Source organism: Phoca vitulina, unplaced genomic scaffold, assembly GCF_004348235.1.
Source record: "Phoca vitulina isolate PV1807 unplaced genomic scaffold, GSC_HSeal_1.0 scaffold8, whole genome shotgun sequence".
Lineage (NCBI taxonomy): Eukaryota > Metazoa > Chordata > Mammalia > Carnivora > Phocidae > Phoca > Phoca vitulina.
In genome coordinates, this window is record NW_022589711.1 from 50,905,580 (window position 1) to 50,931,108 (window position 25,529).

At 39.8% G+C, this 25,529-nt stretch overlaps 1 protein-coding gene across 3 annotated transcripts in view; it reads left to right on the forward strand.

Annotated features, from left to right (window-relative positions):
- Positions 1-1,071: 1,071 nt before the first annotated feature.
- Positions 1,072-25,529, forward strand: part of ATP13A4 (ATPase 13A4) — a 125,562-nt gene continuing 101,104 nt past the window's right edge. For all 3 annotated transcript variants that reach the window (XM_032406897.1, XM_032406898.1, XM_032406899.1), the window contains exon 1: positions 1,072-1,461. In XM_032406897.1, coding sequence (XP_032262788.1) covers positions 1,399-1,461 — 63 coding nt within the window. In that variant the 5' untranslated portion in view covers positions 1,072-1,398. The remainder of the gene's footprint in view (positions 1,462-25,529) is intronic.

Below are 25,529 nucleotides of genomic sequence, written 5' to 3' on the forward strand. Positions count from 1 at the left end.
TGGGAGGGGTTGATTAGGACTTTATTTAGAAAAATGGAAGTATGTATGGAGAGAATATGTATATTATGTTTATATTTAACAGAATATAGGTTCTAAACACTTTACTTATTTATTTATTTATTTTTATTTATTATTTATTTTTTATTATGTTCAGTTAGCCACCACATTTGATGTAGTGTTCAATGATTCATCAGTTGCATATAACACCCTGTGCTCATCACACACATGCCCTCCTTAGTACCCATCACCCGGCTACCCCATCTCCCCCCCCCCCCCCCCGAAACCCTCAGTTTGTTTCCCGGAGTCCAGAGTCTCTCATGGTGTGTCTTCCTCTCTGATTCCCCACCTTCAGATTCCCTCCCTTCCCCTGTGGTCCTCCCTGCTATTCCTTATGTTCCACATATGAGTGAAACCATATGATAATTGTCTTCTGACAGTTCTCTTAGACTTCTATTCCAGGTTTCATAATAACGCAATGCCTTCTATCTTGTATTTATTTGCATGTTTGAATGCCTACATCAGTCTTAGGGTAGCAGATATGACTTGATTTATATGTGTAGTCCCTGTGCTCAGATAATGTATATTGAATGGATGTGTGGATAAATTAAACAATGAGTCTTGCCACGAAGTCACTTGAATTTTCGGTTTCTAGACCTTCTTAAGAGTTTAACCACCAAGATTTTAGTGAAAGAGCACATAAAATAGCTTGATCACACCATTGTTCTCTCTCTCTGTTTTTTTGCAAAAGTAAACTTAATTCCACATACACGTTGAGTAGAATGCTTTTTGCATACACAAAGAAATGTGGTCACAAATAACTTTGGAGGAGGATTAGTCATAACTTGTACCTTTTGTAAGCAAAATGAATGAGGATACTATTAAAAGCTGGTGGATTGGGGCTTTCATTAATCGAATAAAATCTGCAGCTCTTTTAGCCTTCCCCACCCCCAATTCCTTAGCCTCTGTGAATAAAGCAGTGACCTGGGAGTTCTTGAGCCCGCTCCCCCACTCCTTGGAAAGGTCCTGCCAACTCTGCATTGTCCTGTTGGATTTGCAGTCAGATGTCTTATGCTGGCAGGCACTGGGCAGGCAATGAGTTCTTTCCCTGGAAGTTGGGCACAAAAAGACCGGCATGGGAGCAGCCTGTTTTGGGACAGCTGCTCTGGGACAATGCAGTAAGCAAGGCAGAAATTCCTCGGAGCAGAGGGTGACTCGTGGGAGGAGTTCAGTTTGCTAAGTATTGTCATTTGCTGAGAGTAGGTGTGTGCTCAAGAAGGAGTCTTAACCTGGAGGATCATTAACTCTTTCCGTCCACTGGCGAGCTGCGGTGGCTTGGCAAGTTAGTCCCGGAGGCTCCTGCTCAGGAAGGCCAGGGAGGAGGAGTGGAGTCACTTTTTCATGGGGGACCACTTTGAGAAGGGCCAGCACGCTCTGCTCAATGAAGGAGAAGAGAATGAGATGGTAAGATTCTAGCCACACTCCCCTCTTCCCCTTCCCATTCCCCAGCCTCCAATACTGTCCCCTGCCACACACACACACACACACACACACACACACACACACATATGCGCGCGAGCGGGTACGCACACTCTCAGACACACTCATGTGCTTCTCTGCAATTTGACTCTGGTATTATGTGAGAAAAGGTAGTGTCCAAGAGATTTCTCTGTCCCGTAAGTGTAATCTCTGACAGCAGAAATTTGCTAGGATGAAAACATTGTATTCATTTTATCAAGAAGGGATAGACACAGAGAGAGAAGCACAATACCACTTTATGATGCATTTTTGAGCCTCACGAGTCTAGCAAGTTCTGTTCAGAACTTTAATAATTTCAGCAAACCTCTAATGTTGGAAGCAGTGTATTCCTTGATAGGAAGAAGTGGAAGAGCAACTGTGAGGTAGGAATGCGGCTGAGTCTCTGATTGTCTTCTCTTCTCACATATGTGTTCCCAAAGAATGCTGGGTGGGGAAAACATAAAATATTAACAATTATCAGCCTATACACTTTTCTGTTTACTTCTCAAATTTTGCTTGTAGGTCTCTAGTTATGGAGATTGGTTACAGACAACTTTCTGTATGTAGTTCATTGTCTCTTTTATTTTAGATGTGCTCTCCTCTGGGGAACTATAGGAAAATCAGAGATGATTCTTATGCTCTTGCTGAATTTAAGCTGTATTTCTCAATTACAGAGTAATCAAGAGAGAGTTAGAAATGTGTACTTTTGGTTAATAAGGCCTTTCTGCTAATTGTGTTATGCCCGTAGTGGTGTAATTAAAATGCCATACTCCCATTCTATAATAGCATTTTATCTTCCTGGAATTAATATAGAAATAACAAACCCAAAAGATATTTATTTAAATTTTTTCTTGGCTAATTGCTTTAGCCCTGACTATTAAATTCTTTGTTCCTGAACTGGTCTTTCAAGTTTAATCTGCTTACCTGTTCCTATAGCAACAACATTTTTTTGGACCTTCAAGAGTAGATCCCTTGTGCTATCAAAGCTGAAAAAATTGTAAGGGAATAAAAGGCACCCAAATGGACATGAGCTTCTTAACCATCTCCTTACTTCTTTCAGATTGGGCTGCCGAATGACAATTATCTTTAGGCCCTACACAAACATCCCTCGAAATGACTTTCTAATGCTATGTTGGCTATAGTCCTTACTTCTCCAAAGTGTTTTCTTTGGAGAGTCAATATTCTATTATTGTCTGTATTCAGTTGACAATTTGACCCTCATCTGGAATGCTCTTCACCGGAAGGCAGGGGCTCCTCCCTCACATCCTCAGATGGAAACACACCCACTCTTTTCTCATACACTCATTTCTGCTCTTTGACAATTTACCACTCAATAGTCATTGAGAGTCATCCACTTGCTAGCAGACATTCCCAGTACTGGGGAAACGACTGTCCTTCTTTAGCCTACACACTGCAGCGTGGCGATTTTGTTCAGACTTCATCTTCATAATGGCACTGCCTAGTGAGTCAGGGTGTCCACTTCATGTTGTATGCAGCTGAAAGTCCAGTTAGGAGAGGACCTTTGGTATGGAAAGGGGACTCTGTGTTTTATGGACTGGACTCGTCTGGCCAGCGGTCTCAGCAGAGGTGAAGCCATTAGTATGCAGTCTTGAGCTCTCCATCTTTTTCCGCCCGGAGAAACCTGGCCACCTGCCTGTTGCTGTGTCTGACTCTGTCCCTTTGTCACTCACTACTCCATTCCCCATGCCCCCTTCGCCTATCGCTGTAAACTTGCAAAATTCTGAAGATCTCTTTTTATTTATTTGGTTTTGATAGAGTACAATTGACATACAATGTCGTGTTAGTTTCGGGTGTACAGTATAGTGATTTGACAATTCTCTACATTATGAAATGCTCACCACAATAAGTGTGGTTACCATCTGTCACCAGACAATGTTATTACAATTTTAGTGACTATATTCCCTATGCTGTACTTTTCATCCCCGTAACTTTTTCATTTTATAACCAGAAGTTTGTAGCTCTTTGTCCCCTTCACCAATTTTGCCCATTCCCTCAGTGCCCTCCCCTCTGGCAACCACCAGTTTGTTCTTTGTGTTTATGAGCCTGTTTTTGTTTGTTTGTTGGTTTTATTTTGTTTTTTAGATTCCGCATATGGGTGAAATCATATGGTATTTGTCTTTCTCTGTCTGACTTCACTTAGCATAATACCTTCTACGTCCATCCATGGTGTTGTGAATGGGAAGATCTCACAAAAATTATCAAGATATCTTCAAGATATTCCATGTGTTTTTATAGTGAGTTTTAGTTTACCAAGTATTTTCTTGGCCACTTGCTAATTTGGTTTTTACTATACTTTGTGAGGTACATGCTATGATTTCCACTTTAAAGATGAAGAAATTGATGCACTGAGAATTTGCTTGTCTAAGGTGGCATCAGCCAATAAGTCCAGGAGCTGAGGCACCACATTAATTAAGTTGGCACCTCTTTTGTCTCTGGACCTAAACATAGCCCAGTGATACCTTTTTCAGTTCTCCAGGACATTATACTCTTAACAGAACACACTTCCTCCCTTAAGATAACAGAGCTTAGGAGAATGTCTGATCTTAGATTCCCCAGGATCTATTTTGTTATATATAATTTGTAGACTTGTATTTCCTGAATAAGTCTGTCTCCTCTGGCTTGAATTTTAATCCCTTTTAGAAAGCCAAAAAATTGTCTAGAAGTGTGTCACATCAAAGTGTTTATAGTTTCTTGCTTTATAATATACACCATTTGGACCTTTGCAGAAGACATTCCTCCAATGATAGAAATGACTTCAGATTTCAAGAAAAAACAACATTCTAGGGTTTAGCCCTCATGTCAAATGAAGAACAGGAATATTTCCAGGCCTAACGATGCCTGGACTGTCTTCCATTCTAGAATAAAAGAAAGAGGAACTAAAGAGCAACGCTAGGTGATATGAAAGTAATATTCTTAAGTGCAAAATGAGACAGGAGTCAGGAGAAGAAAGAATTTGTTCAAAGGACAAGGAAGAAAAGGGGAGAAAGTAACCTTGAGAGCAGGTTCACCCAGATGACTGCCTTGTAGCCTCAAAGAGCAGACTGATGCCTAGCCAGTGCTGCAAGTGGATCAGAGGCCTGGCTCTCACTAGTCTTGGGCTAGTCACTTGCTGCTTTACCCTGTTTCCAAATCTGTCCAGTAGGAATGGTCTTTCCTACTCTACTGTCTCATAGGGCTTTTATGAGGATGAGCTGAAATAATCTCTGAGGAAGTGTTTTGAGAAATATAAAATTCTAAGTGAGTGTAAGCTGCTATTATCTAAACAAAGATAGGAAGAATCAGGGCTTCAGAAATTAACCAGTTGAATAACTACTAACCCCGAAGTGAGGTCATCTCTTCTCATTAAATAACCACAAGTAAGGACTGTATACTTTTACTCACAAGCTATAGTGACCATTTATAAATGGAGAGGAGCTGAACTACCTTATACCCAACCTTGTAGTGCTTACTTTGGGAAAACCTCAACTCTTCTTCGAACTAACTTCCAATCAGGAGTATCAGATTGCCTGGGAGCTCGAATTCCTTTGAATTCTGTGGATACATATTTATGTTTTGAAATGCCTTAGAAATACTAAGTGCTCGGGTGCTTGGGTGGCTCAGTCGGTTAAGCAGCTGCCTTAGTTTGGGTCGTGATCCCAGGGTCCTGGGATAGAGCCTCGGGCTCCCTGCTCAGTGGGGAATCTGCTTCTCCCCTTTCCCTCTGCTCTCTCTGTCAAATAAATAAATAAAATCTTAAAAAAAAAAAAGAAATACTAAATGCCCATTTCCTTATACCATGACTTAACAAAGTGGTTAATTGATTAATATCATGGTTTAATTGTTTAGAACGCTGCTCACCGTTATCCTTCGTTACACCCTAATGAAACCATACTCCTTTTGGGGAAGTGCTTTATTTTTATTCTAGTGAGACTTTTTTTTTTTTTAAAGATTTATTTATTTATTTGAGAGAGCGAGAATGAGAGAGAGAGAGAGTACATGAGAGGGGGGAGGGTTAGAGGGAGAAGCAGGCTCCTTGCCGAGCAGGGAGCCCGATGCAGGACTCGATCCAGGGACTCCAGGATCATGACCTGAGCCGAAGGCAGTCGCTTAACCAACTGAGCCACCCAGGCGCCCAAGTGAGACTTGTTTTTAAAAGTAATGTTCCCTGATTTTTTTCTTTCCTAATTTCTAGCAAATAAGAAAGAAAATAAAACCCTTGATTTTTCTGATTATAAAGATAACATATGTTCACTATAAAAATATTGAAATGACATATAAAAATCTAAAAAATGAAGTAAATATGATTTATAAATCTTCCACTCAGACACGATCAGTATTGTTGACCCTCCTTCTAAAGACTTATAAAAGATGAATCCACAAAATTCATCTAACTCATCTAATAGACAAAACTTTCTAATTTTTTATTACATTTTAATATTCTCTATACCGTTCTGTTTATTTACGTCTGTGTATCTGTATCATGGGAATACTACATAGTGGTGTGCTACTGTTCATCTCTTTCAACTCCATATTCAGTAGCCTGAAATGAATAATGTTGGGAGTATTTATGCCGTAGAAATTGGTAAATGCTACCCAGGACTTGAGTCTTGCCCCACCTGAAGGCCAGTTGTTAAATATTTACCAGCATACCACTGAACATATTATTTCTTTAAGACTTCCCTTTTCCCCCGATACATGTCTAAATACAGTAAGCATGTTGTATTTGGATATCATCTGTTTATTTGTACTATGCATCATGCCAAAACACAATAAAAGCAATCATAGTCTATTCTAAAAAGCATGCATACACATATTCACAAATATATTTTTTTAAACAAAAAATGGAGTCATTCCATCTATATGTTTTTTAAGCTGTCCTTTTCATTACACCTAAGAATTTATAATGCCTATATTTTTCTCTTGAGAATTGTAGCTCCACATAACTATTTTAACATTTAAATTGTATCTGGATGAACTATGCTATATTAAGCAAATCTCTCATGTTGCACGCTTTGTTAATTCTAAATTTTTGGGCTGTGATGGACAGCTTTGTACATGTAATTTCACATATTTGTCAGATTATTTCCTTAGAATAAAGTCCTAAAAATAGCATTGATGCACAAAAGGGGATGTGTGTTTTAAATTTTGATTGATACGTAATGCTAAATTGCCTTTCAGAAGATTGTGCTTTTACCAATTTACACTCTGACTAGCACTCTTTTTTGAGAATACTTGCTTTTTCTACCATACTTGCCAATGTTGAACATTATCAATCTTTTTAACTTGGGTTCACCTGCTATATGAAAATGATACTTTATGGCTGTATTATTTCTGCATTTCCTTGATTTGAAATTGAGCACATCTCAATAAGTTTATTAGCATTTGTTTTTTTGACTAGACTCTCTTAATGTTATAGCTCATGTTTTATCAACTAGTAGACTGGTTAAGTAAAACCTGTTGAATCGGGAAAAGCAAGAGAAACTCTCTTTGAACTTCCATGTCGTTTCTGAGAGTAAGAAGTTAGTACTGCCCTGAGCGCATAATAAGGCGGCAGGGTGGTGTGTGGTCTTTGCCACATTGGAAGCCCCATCGTGCCTTCAGCATGAGCAAGGGACATCTGTCCTCACCAATTAACTGGCTCACTTTCACAGCTGATGTTTGTCTTTTCTTCTCTAACACCAGGAAGCAAAAGCACCTCCCCCCACCTCAATAGCCACTTATTTATTATGCTCCATGAGCACCTCCGAGTTGTTTGCCAATGTTAACTAGTGAACCCACAGATCTCATAGTGGGGGAATTGTGTTCAGACTGAGACATTTTGTCAGTTGAAATGTTCAGGAAGCTGGGCTACTGGCCAAGTCTAGTGTCTTTATTCTTGATTCATTGCTGCAGAACTCCCATGAAGTCAACTCATCTTTGATATAAACTCTTGAGGGGTAACATTTAACTGCTTTTTGAGGACAGGGACCCTGCTTAGTTCACCTTTGTATGGCCTCCCCCTTCCCTTTCCCACTATTCCCAGAATTGTGTATAGTGCTTGGCACAAACAGTCAGGGTATATTTGATAGCGTAATTCCAAGCTCCATTAACCTGTAGTTTTGCATTCTGAGAAGAACAGGGAGACAGCAGGGCTTAAAAGGAGAAACAGTTTAAATAATAAAAAACGAAACTTAGTTAGGAAATTTTGTGTTATTTATTTGGAATGGCCAGTCATTTTGTGAATTTATCAATTGACTCCTCTTTCCCCCAAGCACAAACAAAGCTTATTCTTCGGAGTTAATTAACCATACTATACTATTTTTCTATGAGATACTTTATGCTATCCTTTTATCCGTTCATGTATAAACTCAACAAATATTTACCAAATGCTTACTCTGTGCCAGGACTTCTCTGTGCTAACCAAGGAGGATTTTGAGTGAATAGCAAAAAGCTTTTGTTTTTAAGGAGTTCACAGTCGAGCGGGCAGGACTGAGTACATAATTTGTGGGGCCCAGTGCAAAATGAAAATGAGTTGCCCCTTGTTCAACAATTATTAAGAATTTCAGGATGGCTCTAGCAGAGCATTAAATCGAGTTCAGGGCCCTTTTGCGAGCAGGGCCCTGTGGGATTAGACAGACACGTGGCCATGTAGCTGGCCCTACAAGTGGGGCAGCCAGGAGTGCAAACTCAATGAAACTGTGATAAAACAGGTGCCACTGAGGGAGTCACACACACAGAGCTGTGGGGGCACAGAATAAGGAGCAGCACAGTCAAGGGGGGAGATGGCATCTAATTTCCCTGGAGGGGTAGGTGAGGGCCTGAAAGTGAAAGACTTTATAAGACACGCTCACAAGTGCACATTTTATCTTTTCCAATGATTCCCAAACACTGGCCCATGAAAAAAACTGTACCAGAAACAAGTTGGGGAGTATATAAAGAGAAGATTCAGTGTGCAACTGCAGCCTTGACGTAGAGGATGCTGAGTAGAGGAGGGATTTGAAAGATACTTAGAAATTAGAATTGAAAAGACTTCATAATCCATAGACTGTGGGGTAAGAGAGAAGGGGTGAATAGGATGAGTAGGACTAAGGATGTCTTTAAGGTTCCTAGTCTGTACAATGGGAGGAGGTGACGCAAGTGCTGAATCCCGCAGGGAAAAGTAGGAACAGGTTGGGAGTGGAAATGGCTACAGCAGTAGCAGATACTTAGATGGTGATTGATCTGGACCAGGAACTTTACATATAGTAATGTATTTAATTCTCTCAGAAACCTTAAGAGGAATTATCATCTCTCTTCTGCACATGTAGGAACTGAGGTGTAGAGAGGTTAAGTAACTTGACCAAGCTCATTTGGCTAAGTATATGGAAGGCTATGGCTTAAGACCCCAGTTTAAACATAACAGTTTACTGCCTCTTTTCTTTCTTTCTTTCTTTTTTTTTAAGATTTATGTATTTATTTTAGGTGGGGAGGGGCAGAGGGAGAAGGAGAGAATCTCAAGCAGACTCCATGCTGTGCGCGAGCCCGACGCGGGCTGATCCCATGGCCCCAAGATCCTGACCTGACCTGAAATCAAGAGTCAGTCACTTAACTGACTGAGCCACCCAGCCACCTTGGTTTACTGCCTCTTACTTTTGCTAAATTCTGGATGCACTGTTTTAGTTGTTAATGGTGGCAAAAATGGCAGGGCATAAATGAAAGAAACACAACATTAGGAGACTGGAGACCAGCATTGTTGTGTTGGCTCTGCCATTATTTATTCTTATACCCTTAAAGCAAATCATGGTCACATCTCTTTCGCTTTGTCTCATTTATAAGGTGGAAATAATAATACCTTACTAGTTTGAACCAGGGACCAATGCAGGTGGTTTCTTGAGGTCCTCTCCAACACACACAAGGATATGATTTCAAAAGTTTTAAAACAGGTAGATAAAATCACTATGAAATGTCTTAGGAAATTTAAGTGACACTTTTGATTTTTTTCAAAGCACTCTGAGTTTTTAGTCAAGGAAAGGAGAACATATCTGGAGATATCAAGTGGGAACTGGAAATTTATGGCAGTTGTTATGTGAATTAGTTATGAATAAAGAGTAAATCCATTGGTAAACGATTAACCAATGCTGAACCCTATAGGGTCCTCAGGCCTACAGAAACAGAGCACAGGAACTTGACCTTCAAAAGCATTGGTGCATTGGTGATGTGTCCAGATCCATTCCTGGGTGCCATTTTCAAGTCTTTGTCGCTATTTTAAAGCTTTGTGAAGACTAGCCAGAGTGGGGTCCCCTACCTCCGTGGCCTACAGCTATTTCTGGATGCCTGTCATGTAAACCTCGGTGAGCTGTCTGAAACCACAGCCTGGGTAGAGATGGAAGGCAGCTCAGAACACTGCCTCCTCAGTTCTATCCTCAGCCTAAGGCTACTCTTCTGGACAATGAGCACAGCTATGCCCTAGATGCCTCCTCAGAAATCAGAGCAGAGAGGAGGCCCAGTGTACTGCATACTTTCCAGAGAAATATGTCCCTCAGGGTAGGACACTTTCTGATTTTCGTGGTTGCATACACAGGGCTCTGGCTGGGACTGTAAGATTTTAGCATTTCCAGAATCTATTAGCATCTTGGAGCCATGGATGGAGGATTTTGAAGCTCTGGTACTCAAGTCTCAGAATCAGTAGAGATGATACTATGATATCAATGTTTTGAGGCTAGTTCAAAAACAAAAGGATCCAAGAAATGAGTTTGGCTAGATAAGTGGTTACTTTTACTTGCTTTTTAGTGGAAAAATAAGGTTGATTTTTATGGCACACATTTACCTGCAACTTTGCTCTGTTTCAACTTGGAATCATCAAGCAAAGTAAGGATCTTCAGCTTGGAGACCAAGCCACCCTGTGTAGGTTTTTCCTTTAGCCAATTTCAACAGGCAATTACTTACATGCCATTTGCTCTGCTTACCCAAATGTGGTCTGCTTGTTTTTCCAGAATACATTATGTACTTTCTTTGCCAGGGACATGTCTCCACCTTGATACCTGGCCATCTGAGTCCTGCCTATTCACCAGAAGCCATCTCAAATCTGATTCCCTTCCTAAAGGCCATCTGGGAGCACCTGGGTCACACTTCATCACTTGCTTGTCTGGAGTAGATATGAATGCCTATCTTGGCAATTTTCACTAGGTTTTATAGTAGAGTCATGTGTTTATCCTTCTCCCCCAACGTTGTGAGTTGTTATCAGCAGATATGGGCCTTATTTCATGTCTGTATCTTATGTGCAACACTGAAGTTACTTAACATGTTTCTGATAAGGTGAACTGAAGATGTTTGTGCACATCTTAAAAGAGTTTTTATCTTCTTTACGAACTCTTGAGTGGTCAATGCCAATTTTACAAAAGGAAACACTGAGAAATTATATAATTTGTCCAAGTCTGGAAGCTAAGAAGCAGCAAAAACAGATCTGGAACCTAGGCAGCTGGACGCCAAAGCTCCTACTCTAACTGCCTTAGGCCTTTGACGTGGCCTCATGTTACTACTACCACCACCACTGCTATTACTACTATTGCTGCTACCACTACTGTGACCACTTCAACAACTGCGTAAATAAGCCCAAGACCATATTAGTTTAGCAGCTGTTTTATACTTTGTACTCATTTTACGCTTGTGAGAGACAAAGCTTCCAGGTCTGTTTTTACAAAAGTCACAGCTCTCTGATCTTTTGGGCACAGAAGGAAACAGGGGCACAGATGCTGGAATCAGATCAGCCCTCAGTGCGTGTCTGCATTACTGAAGTGGTCTCTCCTTGTGCTCTCACCCCTCCCCCCGGGGTGGTCTCCTTGGCTTGTCACTCAGTGCTAAGCTTCTAGTAGGGGTAGAGAAGGTTCCCCGTTGCCCTCGTTCTACTTAGTCTTGGGCAGTCCGTTTGTGTCTGGGCTTAGAGGAGTGGGAGTGGTGCTTTATTAATATTCCTGTTCGTCCTCTGCATGGCAGCTACCTCTGTCTTTTATCTGAAGTTGGCTTCAGGTGGGAGTTTTCTGCCCTCTCCTAGCAGTTACCTGGGCTTGATTTTGTAGAATCTTGGCTTCAGGATGGTAAGTTGTAGAAGCTATTTGCTTCTATCCTTCATCCAGCATCAATTGATTTTTGCCTTCATCCTGGTAGAGGATTTCTTACTTAGAAGTAATTGACCTGTGTTCATTTGGGCCATAATGGTTTTATTTTCAAACTTTACTTGGGGCCCTCTGGTAACTGAAAATATTACATATCCTCAGGTACTATACCAGTGGAAAAAAATTGCCCTTCTTTCAAGAGTCTCAGCAAAATGCTCGTTTTGTTTTCTAACTGGCTCTGATTAGATCATCCCCCCCTCCTTTTAAAGATTTTATTTGTTTGACAGAGAGAGAGAGAACAGGTGAGATCTTGACCTGAGCTGAAGGCAGACGCTTTTACTGACTGAGCCACCCAGGCACCCCGATCATCTCCCTTTTCAAACTTATTAGTGGGGCCAGAAGAATACCAAGCTCTTAGTTACACGTCCACGTCTGGAGTTAGGGTCAAAGTTAGCTCTACATGAAGCACAGCTGATGATGAGGAAGTGGTGGTGTGACAGAAAAAAGTGAATGAGATAAGTGGGGATTGAGTGGTCTCAACAAAAAAATACAAATGGATAAACAGAATGTCTAATACGATAGTCAATAAATAATAGTTTAATTGAACTGAACAGATAGTGTTTAAAGTGGACAGGTCCCCTACATGATTATTTTTGCTAGAGAGAATATAAAATTTAGAGCTCTCCTACTGGTATTTTAGATATCTGTGAAGAAGTAGAAAAGGACCTTTAAAACATACATATTTATTTTTCAGATGTTAAAAGTGAAACATATTTAGTGATTAAAATGTGTGTAATACTGGGGTGCCTGGGTGGCTCAGTTGATTAAGTGGCCAACTCTTGATTTCGACTCAGGTAATGATCTCAGGGTCCTGGGATGGAGCCTCTGGTGAGGCTGCTTGCTCAGTGGCTAGTCTGCTTGGGGTTTCTCTCTCCCTCTCTCTCTGTCCCTTCCCTGCCTCTTGTGTGCGTGCACACGCGTGCGCCCCCCCTCAAATAAATAAATAAATCTTAAAAAAAAATAAATAGAATGTGCTCAACACAGATGTAAAAGAAGAATCATGATTATTCCATCACCCAAGGTACATGTCGTTAGTGTTTTATCTGATGTATTTGTCTTCCCGTCTTTCTTGTTTGTGCCTCACCTTATTTCAATTAAATTTGAAATTGTACTGTATACTTTCATGTTGTCTCTCTTTACTTAATATTATTACGTATATTTTTCCTCATATTATTAAAATACTTAATAAATATTATTTTAATGCCTATATAATATTTAATAATTACCCTATTCTTTTATTCAAAGATTGCTTTCTATTTGTTACTACTACTAATATTGCAGTGAACATACTTGCATACAAGTCTTTATTCTGTGTTTTGCATAAGTTAGAGGGATTGCTTTTTTTTTTTTTTTTTAAGACCAAGAGTCTTTCTTAGTGGCCTAAAATCATACCTTTGGAGGTGTGCACATTCTTTCAAAATCCCTCTTAGCAGTAGACATCTAGGCTAATAAGGAATTGCCAGGATGGGATCTGCTTCTGATGCTCAGAAAGGCCGTGTTTGCCATTGTCTATCCCAGAGAACTATGAGGAGAGAGTGTGTACTAGGAAGTTGTGAAGCTTCTGTTTACTTAATGGTTTTTCATGCAGAAAGCATCATGTGCATATAAAGGGTCAGTTCTGACCATAGCAGACGACGAGGCTCTAGTAACAAACTGCGGGCCCTTTATATTTCATTTCAGAAAATTTCCCATGTAGCGTCCTCCTGCTGTTTCTTCTGTAGGAGGAATAAGTAAAAGCTAGAATTCCTATTATTTTGGTAGCAAATTCTATCCCCTGTGATCACAGTTAGAGTATCTGTTCTTTAATAAAGGCCTGATTGTGGGGTCCTTCAACCTTATGGGGAGAAAAATCTAATCATCTTCCTTCTGAACTTTTACACAAGTTCCCAGAACAGGGAAACAATTTTATTTTTGAGTTTTAATATTATTGAAATAATTGCCTACAGAGTATCCCAATTAAAAAATAGCCAATAATATACAAATAAAAGTGGAATATTTTGCTACCCCAAGGGAGGATATGCTTTTCTATTTAATTTTTAATGACTTATTGATCAACTATTCACCGCTGTATCTCCAATGCTTAGAAAAAATATAAATACACAATATGTATTGGTGGATGAATATAGCTAGTTACAGTTACATTCCAAAACTATATAAAATGGCATATATTGGGGCACCTGGATGCCTCAGCCATTAAGTGTCTGCCTTCGGCTCAGGTCATGGTCCCAGGGTCCTGGGATCAAGCCCATATTGGGCTCCCTGCTCGGCGGGAAGCCTGCTTCTCCCTCTCTCACTCCCCCTGCTTGTGTTCCTACTCTCGGTATCTCTCTGTCAAATAAATAAATAAAATCTTAAAAAAAAAAAAAAGAAATAGCATACAGATCTAAAGGTAAATAAGGATTAGAATTCAGAAAAATAGATGATTGAATTATTATACTTCATTTCACCTGTTCCATAGAATCAACTTTCCAATAACCCAAACTTTGTCTTTCTCCTGCTTATTACTTGCCCATCCAAGCTTTCCTAAAATGCCCTCAGAAAAGGAAACTTAGCATGACAAGTCATTTCCTTGTGAGACAGAATGACTATTGTAAAGACTCTTCCTATGTTGAACTGAAATATGGTTCCATTAACCTGAATTCATTAGTCCTACTTCTTTTGCCTTTTGGGGCCACCTGTCAAAAATCAACTTCCTATTCTCAGGCATTTAAAAGTTGTTCCTATATGTCCCCCATCTTCATCCCTCCTGGCATCTCTTCTTCAATCTAAACACACTCAGTTTCTTCAACCACTCTTCATGTGGCATAGTTCACATTTATTGACTACTTACTAGGTCCTGTGCCCATTGCTTAGCTCCTCCATGTGATACTTTATTCACAGTAACCTCATTGGGTAGATACTCTCACTATAGGCACAAAGACCAAATGTTTCCATTGTTTCTCTGTGGCAGGGGTCCACAAACTATTGACTGTGGGTGACATCTGGCTCACTGACTTATCTGAAAATAAAATTTTATTGGAAAACAGCCTCCTGCATTTGTTTACAGATTGTCTCTGGTTGCTGTTGTACTGCAATGACAGAGCTGAATGGTTGTTAGAGAGAACACGTGGCTCATGAGGCTGAAAATATTTTCCATCTGGTACTTCACAGAAGAAGTTTGCTGAGCCTACCCTTTTCCTTCTGATCTCTCTCTTTTTTTTTTCTGATCTTATTAAAAATTTTTTTTTCTTTATTGCCATACTAAAGTGTTACTTGTTAGGGTTGTCCAAGTTTTGCATCCACCAGTGATGGTTTAGGAGAGCTCTGGAAAGGCTTGGGCTGGGTGGCGTTTAAGGATTTAAATGGCTGTCAGTGTGGTCAGTAGATATTTACAAACTGCTGTGGTGGAAAGTGCCCTGTTTGGAAGCCTAGGTTCTTTCTTTTTTTTTTTTTAAATTTTTTATTGTTATGTTAATCCCCATACATTACATCATTAGTTTTAGATATAGTGTTCCATGATTCATTGTTTGTGCATAACACCCAGTGCTCCACGCAGAACGTGCCCTCCTCAATACCCATCACCAGGCTAACCCATCCTCCCAACCCCCTCCCCTCTAGAACCCTCAGTTTGTTTTTCAGAGTCCATCGTCTCTCATGGTTCTTCTCCCCCTCCAATTTCCCCCCCTTCATTCTTCCCCTCCTGCTACATTCTTCTTCTTCTTTTTTTCTTTCTTAACATATATTGCATTATTTGTTTCAGAGGTACAGATCTGAGATTCAACAGTCTTGCACAATTCACAGCGGAAAGCCTAGGTTCTTTCTAATCTGGATTCTTCCATTAATCGTTCATTTTGTGTGAGGAGTTTCCCCTTGCTGGGCCTCTGTTTTTTTTCCATCTCTAAATAGATCTAGATCTATAGGATCTGTCTGATGTAGTTACATACTTATCTTCATTTTGAGGTTGCCCAGACCCTTACTTACCAGCATGAACATTGGTGACCAGATATATAAGAAGCTTCCCCTGTTGGAAAGAGTACAGCCATGTATAACCAAGAGCCAGTGGATCCTTAGATTTCCCAAATTATGGAATTTCAGATAGAGAAAGTCACTCAAAGATAATCCAGTCCAACACATTCATTTTTTTAAAGTTATTTTTTGTAAAGATAATTTTAGATTCGCATTCAGTTGCAAGAAATAATACACAGAGATTCTGTGTATGCTTTACCCATTTTCCCCATTGGTAGTATCTTGCAAAACTATAGTAAAATATCACAATCAGGGAATTCACTCTGATAGGTCAAGGTACACAACATTTCCATCATCACAAGTATCCTTCGTTTTGCCTTTTTATAGCCACATCCATTTTTTTCCCCATCGATCCCTACTCCTTAAGCCCTGGCAACCACTATTCTGCTTTCTGTTTCTGTAATTTTCTCATATCAAGAATGTTATATAAATAAGATCATACAGTATGTGAACTTTGGGATTGACTTTTTTTACCCAGCATAATTCCCTAGAGATTGATCTAAGTTGTTTTGTGTATCAATAGTTCATTCTTTTTTATTGCTGAGTAGTTTTTGGTGATATTTCATGGTGCCATGGTTTATTTAAACCATTAATCCGTTGAAAGACGTAGTTGTTTCCAGTGTTTGGCTATTATGAATAAAATTGCTGTAAAAATTTTTGAATAGGTTTTTATGTGAGCATAGGTTTTTATTTTTCTGGGATAAATGCTCAGGAGAGCAATTGCTGGGTTGCATGGTAGTTTCATGTTTAGTTTTTAAGGAAACGACCAAACTGTTTTCCAGTGTGGTTGTACTATTTACATTCCCATTGGCAATGTATGAGTGATCCTGGTTCTCCAAATCCTCACCAGCATTTGCTGTTTTCACTATTTTTTATCTTAACCATTCTGACAATTTATCTCTAACCATTCTCTATATAGCTATATAGTAATATCTCATTGTGGTTTCAATTTGAATTTTCTTAATAGCTAATGATTTTGAAGATCTTTTTGTGTGCTTATTTGCCATGGGTATTTTCATGTCTTTTGTCAATTATCTAATTGAATTGTTTGATATTTTACTGTTGAGATTTGGGTGTTCTTTATGTATTCTAGATACTAGTTCTTTATTGAATATGTGGTGGCAATGTGTTTGTAATGTGGATGTCCAATTGCTCCAGCACTACTTGTTGAAAAGGTTATTTTTTTCTTCATTGAATTGCTTTTGCACATTTGTCAAAAATCAATTGGGCAGAGTTATATAGGTCTATTTCTTGTTTTTTATTCTGTTCCATTGATCTATGTGCCAGTGTTACACAGTCTTGATTAAGGAAGTGTATAATAATTCCTGAAATCAGGTAGACTTGTTGCTTCCACTTCATTCTCATTTTTTCAAAATTGTTTTAGCTGATATAGTTCATTTGCTTTCCATATAAATTTTAGAATAATTTTGTTTATATCTACAAAAAATCTTACTGAGATTTTGATAGGAATTGTGTTAAATCTATATATTAAATTTGGGAGAATTAAAATCTTTGCTTTGTTAAGTTTTCCACACCATGAACGTGGTATATCTCTCCATTTATTTAGAATCTTCTTTGATTTCTCTTATCAGCATTTTATAGTTTTCAAAATGCAAGTCCTGTGTGTGTTTTGTTAGATTTACACCTAAATATTTCATTTTTTGAGAGATTGTAAATGGTCTTGTATTTCAGATTTTGGTATTCAATGTTATAGAAATACAATTAATTGATTTTTATATGTTTATCTTGCATCTTATTACTATGATTAACTAACATTAGTTCTACGAGGTTTTTTTTTTTTGTAGATTCCTTGAGATTTTCTATGCAAACATCTATCACATGCAAGTAGGAACACTTTTAAATCTGTATGCTGTTTGTTTCTTTTTCTTGTCTAGCTACAACTCTTATGTTGAATAAAAGCAGTGAAAGTAGACATCCTCATCTTCTTCCTAATCTCAGTGGGAAAATATTCGCTGTTTCATCATTAAATTTAGTGCTACCTGTATGTTTCTAAAGATGCTCTTTATGAAGTTGAAGAAGTTCGTTTTCATTCCTATTTCCCTAAGAATTTTTATCATGAATGTGTGTGAAATTTTGTCAAAAGTTTTTTTCTGTGTCAATTGTTATGATCATGTGATCTTTAAATTAAAAAAACATTTTTTTAGTCTGTTAACATGGTGGATTACATTGATTGATTTTTGAGTGTTAAAGTAGCTTCCTATCCTTGGAATAAATCCTACTTGGTAATGGTTTATAATTCTCTTACCATATTGCTGAATTCTATTTGTTAATATTTTGTTGAAGATTTTTGCTTCTATGTTCCTGAAGAAGATTGGTCTAGAGTTCCTTTATTTTCTTTCCCCTTCCTCCCTCCTTCCCTCCCTCCCTCCCTTCCTTCCCTTTCTCCCTCCCTCCCTTCCTACTTCCCTCCCTTCCTTCCTCCCTCATTTATTAAGCACTTAATATGTGTGAGTCCCTGTGCAAGCTATTAGGTATACAATGAAAAGTCCTAGGGCTCAATATCTGGTGGAGGATAGACTTCGGTGGGCTGGTGCTCTGACAGAATATACAAGTTTCTGTGAGAACACAGAAGAAGCTACAACCAATTCCTGGATGACTTCAGTGGGAAAGTGCCGATTGAAAAGAATCTAGATGCATGAATAGGAGTTTAGCAGCAAGCCCAGTTAGGGTGAAGGACATTCCAAGTCAAGGAGACACAATGTACAAAGGTACTGAGATGTAAAGGAACAAAGCACATTCCATTCGGAGAACTGAATGCAGCTTGGCAAAGCTGGTGTGCAGGGTGTATGTGTGTGGGGGGGAGTGGGACTGGGAGAACAGAGAGTTGAGGCTGAAGAGATAGCGTGGGGAAGATTAGGAAGAACTCTGCATGCCATTCTAAAGGGATTTAAGGGTTTTAAGTAGGTAACCAACCACACTGGTTTGCCTGGACTTTCTGGACATTAGCACTAAAGGTCACATCCTGAGAAATCCTTCAGTATTGGACAAACTGGATGGTTGGTCACTCTAATAAGGAATTGAAATCAGATGTCTGCTTGAGAAAGGTAACTGTAACAATGTGAACAACAGTGTAGAGAGAAGTGAAACTGGGTCATGATGACTCTTGCAGTGATTCTAGTGTGAGCACTGGTTGAACTAATAAGGCAGGAGTATCAGGGATGGAGAAGAGGAGACCAATTTGAGAAATATCTAGGGGACATGATCACTAGACCTTGGACTAATTAGATGTTGAGGGAGAAGGAGAAGAATATTAAAGAGAATTCCTGGATTTCTGAATCTTATAATTGGATGTGTAGTGGTGGTTGTGGTGGTAATGCAGGGAGAGAGGAGTGTGTGGTTAATGAGTTCAATTTTAAACTTAGGATTAATTCTGACTGAGGAGGCGTCAGAGAGAGAGTCTTATATGAATGGTGTTTTTAAAGATTGCTAGGATTTTTTTTTTTTTTCTGGGAGAGGGTATTGCAAAATTGTGGGGTGTGACTCTTGATAAGTGTTAAAGTTATTGCTTTGGGTTCAAGGCCATGCATGCCCAACAAGCATTGGTAGAACCTTCAGAAGCAGAAGTAGAACTCATTTGAGAGTGTGTGGCAGTTTTTGAAATGTCATAAATGTGCAATATATATATATACAGCCAATTTAATAATAATTCGAAACTGGTAAGATCATTGCCTGAGTCAGAAGAGAGAATACTGCTAGCACTCCAGAGGTTCTCCTGGGGCCTGCCCTAACTATGACCCATCTCTGCTGTCTGCCCCTACTCCATGCAGAAGTGACCTCTCACCTGGCTTGTATAATTATAATTTTCTTGCCTTTAAAAATATTTTTCTAACTATGTATGCATACCATAACAATATTTTTGAGGTTTCTGTGATTGAAATCACACTGATTATATTCTTTTGTGTTTTGCTGCTTTTGCTTATTGGATTGGTGAGATATATATTACTGCACAAAATTATAGTTTATTTGCATTGTGTCAGAATATATCATTGTAAGACTATACTTTCTAAAAAGTCAATTCTATTGTTGATGGACTTTTGGATTGTTTCCAGCTTTGAATTTTTCTTGTTTGTATTTCCTGGTACCCGGGTATACCCAGTTACTCCTGGTAACTCTGGTAAAGTTTCTGTAGAGGAGATACAAGTAGAAGTGCTGAATCACACACTGTGTGTATCTTTAACCTCACTGTGTAATGCCAAAGTGCTTTCCAAAGTGGTCTTGACAATTTATTTCTCAACAGCAATGCTCAGGAAGGATTCCTCATTCTGAAAACGAGTGGTGACCATTGTTCTAGCGAATGCTTTCAACTCACTTCCAAACTGTGGAAAAGATTTCCGGCCTTCTTAATGAGAGAGCTTGGTAATCTAGTGCTTTTCAAAATGATTTTTATCTATGCAGGCCCTGTTTAGGCATAAACTTGTAATGGAAATCAATATACTTATATCGATTTTATGTTGTTTGAACAGGTAGAAATGGAGTTGTTCTGGTTGAAAGGGCAGTGTTTGGTGCGTGCGTGTGTGCTAAGTGGGAGGGAGCTCAGAGTACACCTGCTGGGCCCCAGCCTAATGTCTGGCACATGGTGTAATTATTAGTAGAGTTGTCTGAAAATGGAACAGCCTTTCCCAGGAAGTAGAGTTTGCTTCATTGGAGGTGTGGGAGTTTCACATTATGAAAGAAATATGAGATCGGGTTATCTCTGATCTTTCTCTCTCTCAGAGTTCATGACAGCATACTTCTCCCTCTTTCATTTTCTAAAATCTTATGGTAAGTAACAAATAATCATACCTGGGGAGAAAGATGAATAATAATACTTAGGGATACAATTTAGGGTTGGGATAAATTCTCTATTGGTCAAAGAGTAGGAGGCTGACTTTGGAAGGAGATCATTGCTTTTCCTCTGCTCTCTCTCTCTCTCTGTGCTTTTATCTGAGAATTCTCTTAAAATCTCAGCTTTTGGGGTGCCTGGTGGCTCAGTTGGTGAATATCTGACTCTTGGTTTCGGCTTAGGTCATGATCTCATGGGTCATGATCTCATGGGTTGTGAGATTGAGCCCTGTGTTGGGCTCTGTGCTCAGCAGGGAGTCTGCTTGAAGATTCTCTCCCTCTGCCCCTCCTGCCACTCTCTCTCTTTCTTATAAATAAATAAATCTTTAAAAAAGTCTCAGCTTTCTTCCCTGAAAAATGATGTTTGACTGGATGTTTGCTCTGATTCATCAGGTGTTAATAGTCAATGATTACCATTTTTGGCCTCTCTGTTTACCAGTCTAATAATATTCCAATCTAAGGAATTAACATATAATTGGTGCCATTGGTGCATTCAAACAATATCTGTGGGCCTATCGTGTCCTGGGAACTGTTCTACTCTGTGACAGGGATCCAGCAGTGAACAAGATAGACCAAAGCTCTGCTCTTGTGGAATTTACATGCTAGGAACGGATCACAAAAAAATAAACAAATAAAAATATTAGATGGAGATAAGGGCTTGTAGAGGTTTAAAATAGGATGATATGCTAAAGAGTGATTGGGTGGCTTCCTGAGACCCTGTGGTCAAGGAAGCTGAGATCTTAATGTTAAGGAGGGGCCAGACACGTCAGGGCATACCTCAGGGTTTAATAATTAACCTTAAGTCTAATTGCCCTCATAATAACAACAGCCTCTATTCGAATAATGCTTCTACCACTGTTATTCCATTTCATTGTCATAACAGTTTTGTGAACATTAGTGTTCTTAACTTTTAGATGGGGTAATGACTTCCGGATGATAAAATTAGTAAGTGGCAAAATGAATGCCAGTCTTGAACCCAAGTGTTTGGCCTTTAAATGTGGCCTTTTCCCCTGCCCTGCCCAGTCTTGGATCTTCTTTATCCTGTTCAGTGAGTAGGCTGCTCAGACAAGTCAGGAGTCCCACATACTGACCTGTCTGTGCTTTGTCTTACGTCACTCAGACATCATTAGAAGAGAAGTTTTAATTTCAGCACCACACGAGAACCTAGGAAATGTCTCTTGCCCAAGATCACCAGACCAGAAGATTAGGATGTTGCTGGCAGAAACCACTGTCTGGTTGCTGGGTGGAGTCCCTCTTGCCTATTTCTTCTCCCTCTGCAGTTTGAGCTTGTGAAAACTTGTTTAAGGGGAATCTAGAACTTGTCTGGGCAGCACCTCCACTAGCTCAAACATTAGCAATTAGCAAGAGTTCAAGCCATGTCCCCCATGACACTTGTCAAATGAGGATGTCAGAGAGCTAAGGATGGAATGCCTTCGGGAGAGGCAGACTGGGGTTGGGAAGGAAACAGTTTTAAGTAAGAAGGACCTGGCTCTGTTATCTACCAGCAGGGTGACTAAGGGTACATTCTTTAACTTCTTTGAACCCCACCTTCCTTATTTCTTGCCCATGGCTGAAAATAACTTCCTTATAGAGTTGTGAGGATTAAATCAGAATGTGGAAGAAAATAAATATTTAGGGTGATAAGGACATACTAGAAGTTTTTTACATGAACTGATTTTTCATGAGCTTCAGCTAAGCTAGATGGACAATTAGGCAGGGTATTACCAACCTGTCTGCCACTGACAGGTGGGACAGTTTGTGTTTCAGCCAGCCAATTGGTGTGACAAAGAGGAGTTTCCATAGCCCAGGCTGGCAGCATCCTGAGCAGAGAAGAAACGCCGCTAAGTCAAAGGACACTAAAGTCCCATACACGTCTCTTCTTCCTGTTCTCATAATCAGATTCTGCCCAGCTAGAAAGGCTGTAGGCAGCAGCCTCTTCCCCTGACTTTGCCTGAGGACACCAGTTTTAGGGAAGCCACGAGAGGTCCACTTGCCGGGTGTGGAGGGGGAAAGATGGAGGTGTAGATTTTAAGGATTCAGCAACTTTTGGCCACTGGCCAGCTGCAGTAGAATACACATCCCTGAATCCCAAAGTCCCTCCCAAAAGTGCATTAACTGGCCTGACATGACTGGGTTAATTCTAACACCACAGTACACTGACTTTCTACCTTAAACTGGCATTTTGTCCTGAAATACACCTCCATATTTTCAGACTCCACACCTTTGCTCGGGGCTAGTTCCTCTGATTGGAGTGACTCTTCTACCTTCCTTTCCTGACTGTTGAAATTCCAATCCTCTCCAAGTCCACCTCGAGGAACAATGCTCCCGGAAAGCGCTTCCTAATTATCATCTCAGTTGGACATCCTCATCTCTTTGAACCTAATAGCATTTTTCTCCCAATGTTCTTCAGATGACACTTAATATTTTCTGCCCAGAATCATATTTTAATTTAATTACTAATTTATTTAATTCATTATCTCCCTTCTAAGCCCCTGGAGGGTGGGAAACTTACCTCTAGCAGACCTACTTTACCCATGGCCTTAGACACAGTGGGCAATTTGAGTCGAACTTAAGGAAAGATGCCTGAAGACTTTATGCTTGGAGGTAGCACCTAAACATTTTTATGATGAATTCCTTAGTTCTGGGGCCTGACACCTGACACAGGTGTCATTCCACTGTTTCCCATAGTAATTGTGTGAAGTAAGGCTTTAGCAAGAGAACCAGGAGTCAATGGCCAGAGAAATGACATTCCAAAGCTAGGAATGAGAGAGAAGTGAGAATCCAGAGCTGGGAGTGAAATTAAGTGACATTCCAACTATTTGTCATGGGATAGTGAATGGTGGACAGGTCACTAGGCTCCTAAGGATCCCCTCAAGGCACAAGCTTGCCATGAGTTAATGGAATTCAACATTGTTAATGGAAAATGGTACTCAGCTGTTAAGTAGTGACGTATTTCTTTATTTCGAAAGTCACTTTTTAGTTGGAGTGGTGATATTTTCTTTATCCATTTCTAAAATAATTTTGTTTTTTTGTAGAGGAATTTCCAAGACTGGGAAATTAGTATAGTTTACTCACAGGTAATTGTGAACACACCTTTTGGTCCAGAGCAGCAGCCTGGGCAGCAGAGGTCTAAATCAGTTTGCTCCTTGCAGTCCAGGCCCCTGTTTTGCTTCTGTTGAAGGTAAGGAGTTTGTGAGACTCAGTCTTAACCTTTAGCATCTTTTTAGCTCCCAGAGACAAACAATAAGGAGGAAGAAAAAGAAAAATGAAAGCGCTTGTTTAAGAAACCCAGCACTAAAGATTAACTTGAGTGTAATGCAAATACATTTCCTAATGACCAAAGCAGAGCAGTATTTTGAGGTTGTTTGTTTCCTTTTCTCCATACCTTGGAATGATTTAATTTTTAGAGAATCCAAGAAATGGATACAGTTAAACTAGGGCTAAGAACAAGAAGAGGAAGTGTTCATTACCTTCCAGACCAATCTTCCTTCCTTCCTTCCTTCCTTCCTTCCTTCCTTCCTTCCTTCCTTCCTTCCTTCCTCCTTCCCTCTTTCCTTCCTTCCTTCCCTCCTTCCTTCCTTCCTCCCTTCCCTCTTTCCCTTAGTACAGTCACTCACTGATTTAGTCATCCATTCAGCACATATTTGCTGAGTGCCTACTACATGCAGATAATGTGCCAGGGGCTAGGTAAACATATTGGAGGAAACAAACTTGAAAGGATCCTGAACTGATAGAAAGTCTTGTGGGGGGTGGAAAAGAGGGAGTTAGAGCAGCAAGCAAAATATACTAAGTACAAATTGTGAAAATGCTAAAAAGGTATTATAAAGGGTGGGTGAGATCAGGGACTTATATAGGAGATTGGCTAAGACCTCTCTGAGAAGAACAGACTTAAAGGAGGCTTCCACAGACGAGAGATAGCCAGCCGTGGGAAGACCCCGAGGCAGAGAAGGGCTCCGGGACTGTGGTTGGCGTGGCCAGGGCAGAATGAAGTGGTGCAAGAGTAGCTTCGTTTGGGGAGGGAGGCAGATGCAGACCACTAGGGCAATTTGCTTTCTCTCTTAACACTTCAGTTTTCCTCATCTGCAAAATGAGCTGCTGCACCCACTACTGATCTTAGTGGGCACTTGTCGTGAAGTGTGAATCCTTTTTTACCATAGATTTCAGTATCAAAATTCTCTATGCCAAGGAGGACATCCTAGGCACTAGGACCTAAAGACTTGCTTAGGTTTGGTGGGGGAAACTCATTACCCACTCAGGTCTCTCAATCTCAGCTTTGTTTGGGGCCAGAGAAGTTTTTGTTGTGGAGGTTGAAGAGTAGCTGTCCTCTGCACTATAAGATGTTTAACTGCGTTGAGGGATATTTAATAGCATTCCTAGCCTTGACCTAGAAGCTATGTCAGTATCACCTCTCACCTAGTTGAGAGTGACCAGAAATATCTCCAGCTATTGCCAAATGTCCCCTGGTGGCAGAGTCACTCCTGGTTGAGAACCACTGGCCTACAGGATGAGGCTGTAACTCTGATGAGTGGGCCCAGTATGAGATGAGAAATGAATCTGACATATGGCCTCAGTGTGGAGGGAAAGAGAAAGCATGGCAGGGACCATGAGAGATAGGGGACCACCTACTCATTTAAAGGGGGGCATCTCTTACTCTGATCAATTCTTTCTTCCTTTTTTCCTTCAGGTGCTCACAATTAGATTGTCCATAATCCTTGGTTCCTGACACTCTCATTGCTTGTCAATGCTGCATTGCATTAATTCAGTTAGCTCTTTAATCAGTTCTTTATAATAAAGTGATGACCCCACCACCCCCAGCAAAAGCTAGGACCTTGACAATAGTCTACATTTGACAATGTGGTCCTGCCTTGCCTCAGTGGGGTAACCATTGTCCTATATTGTGCCTTCATCAATCCCTTGCCTTCATCAATCAATGCTTTCCTTTTGATGTAGCTTTCTTTTATTTAAGTCTATCCCAAAAATACATTTTAAATTTTTGTTGTTTTTAACTTTGTAAAAATGTTTCTATGCTTATGTAAT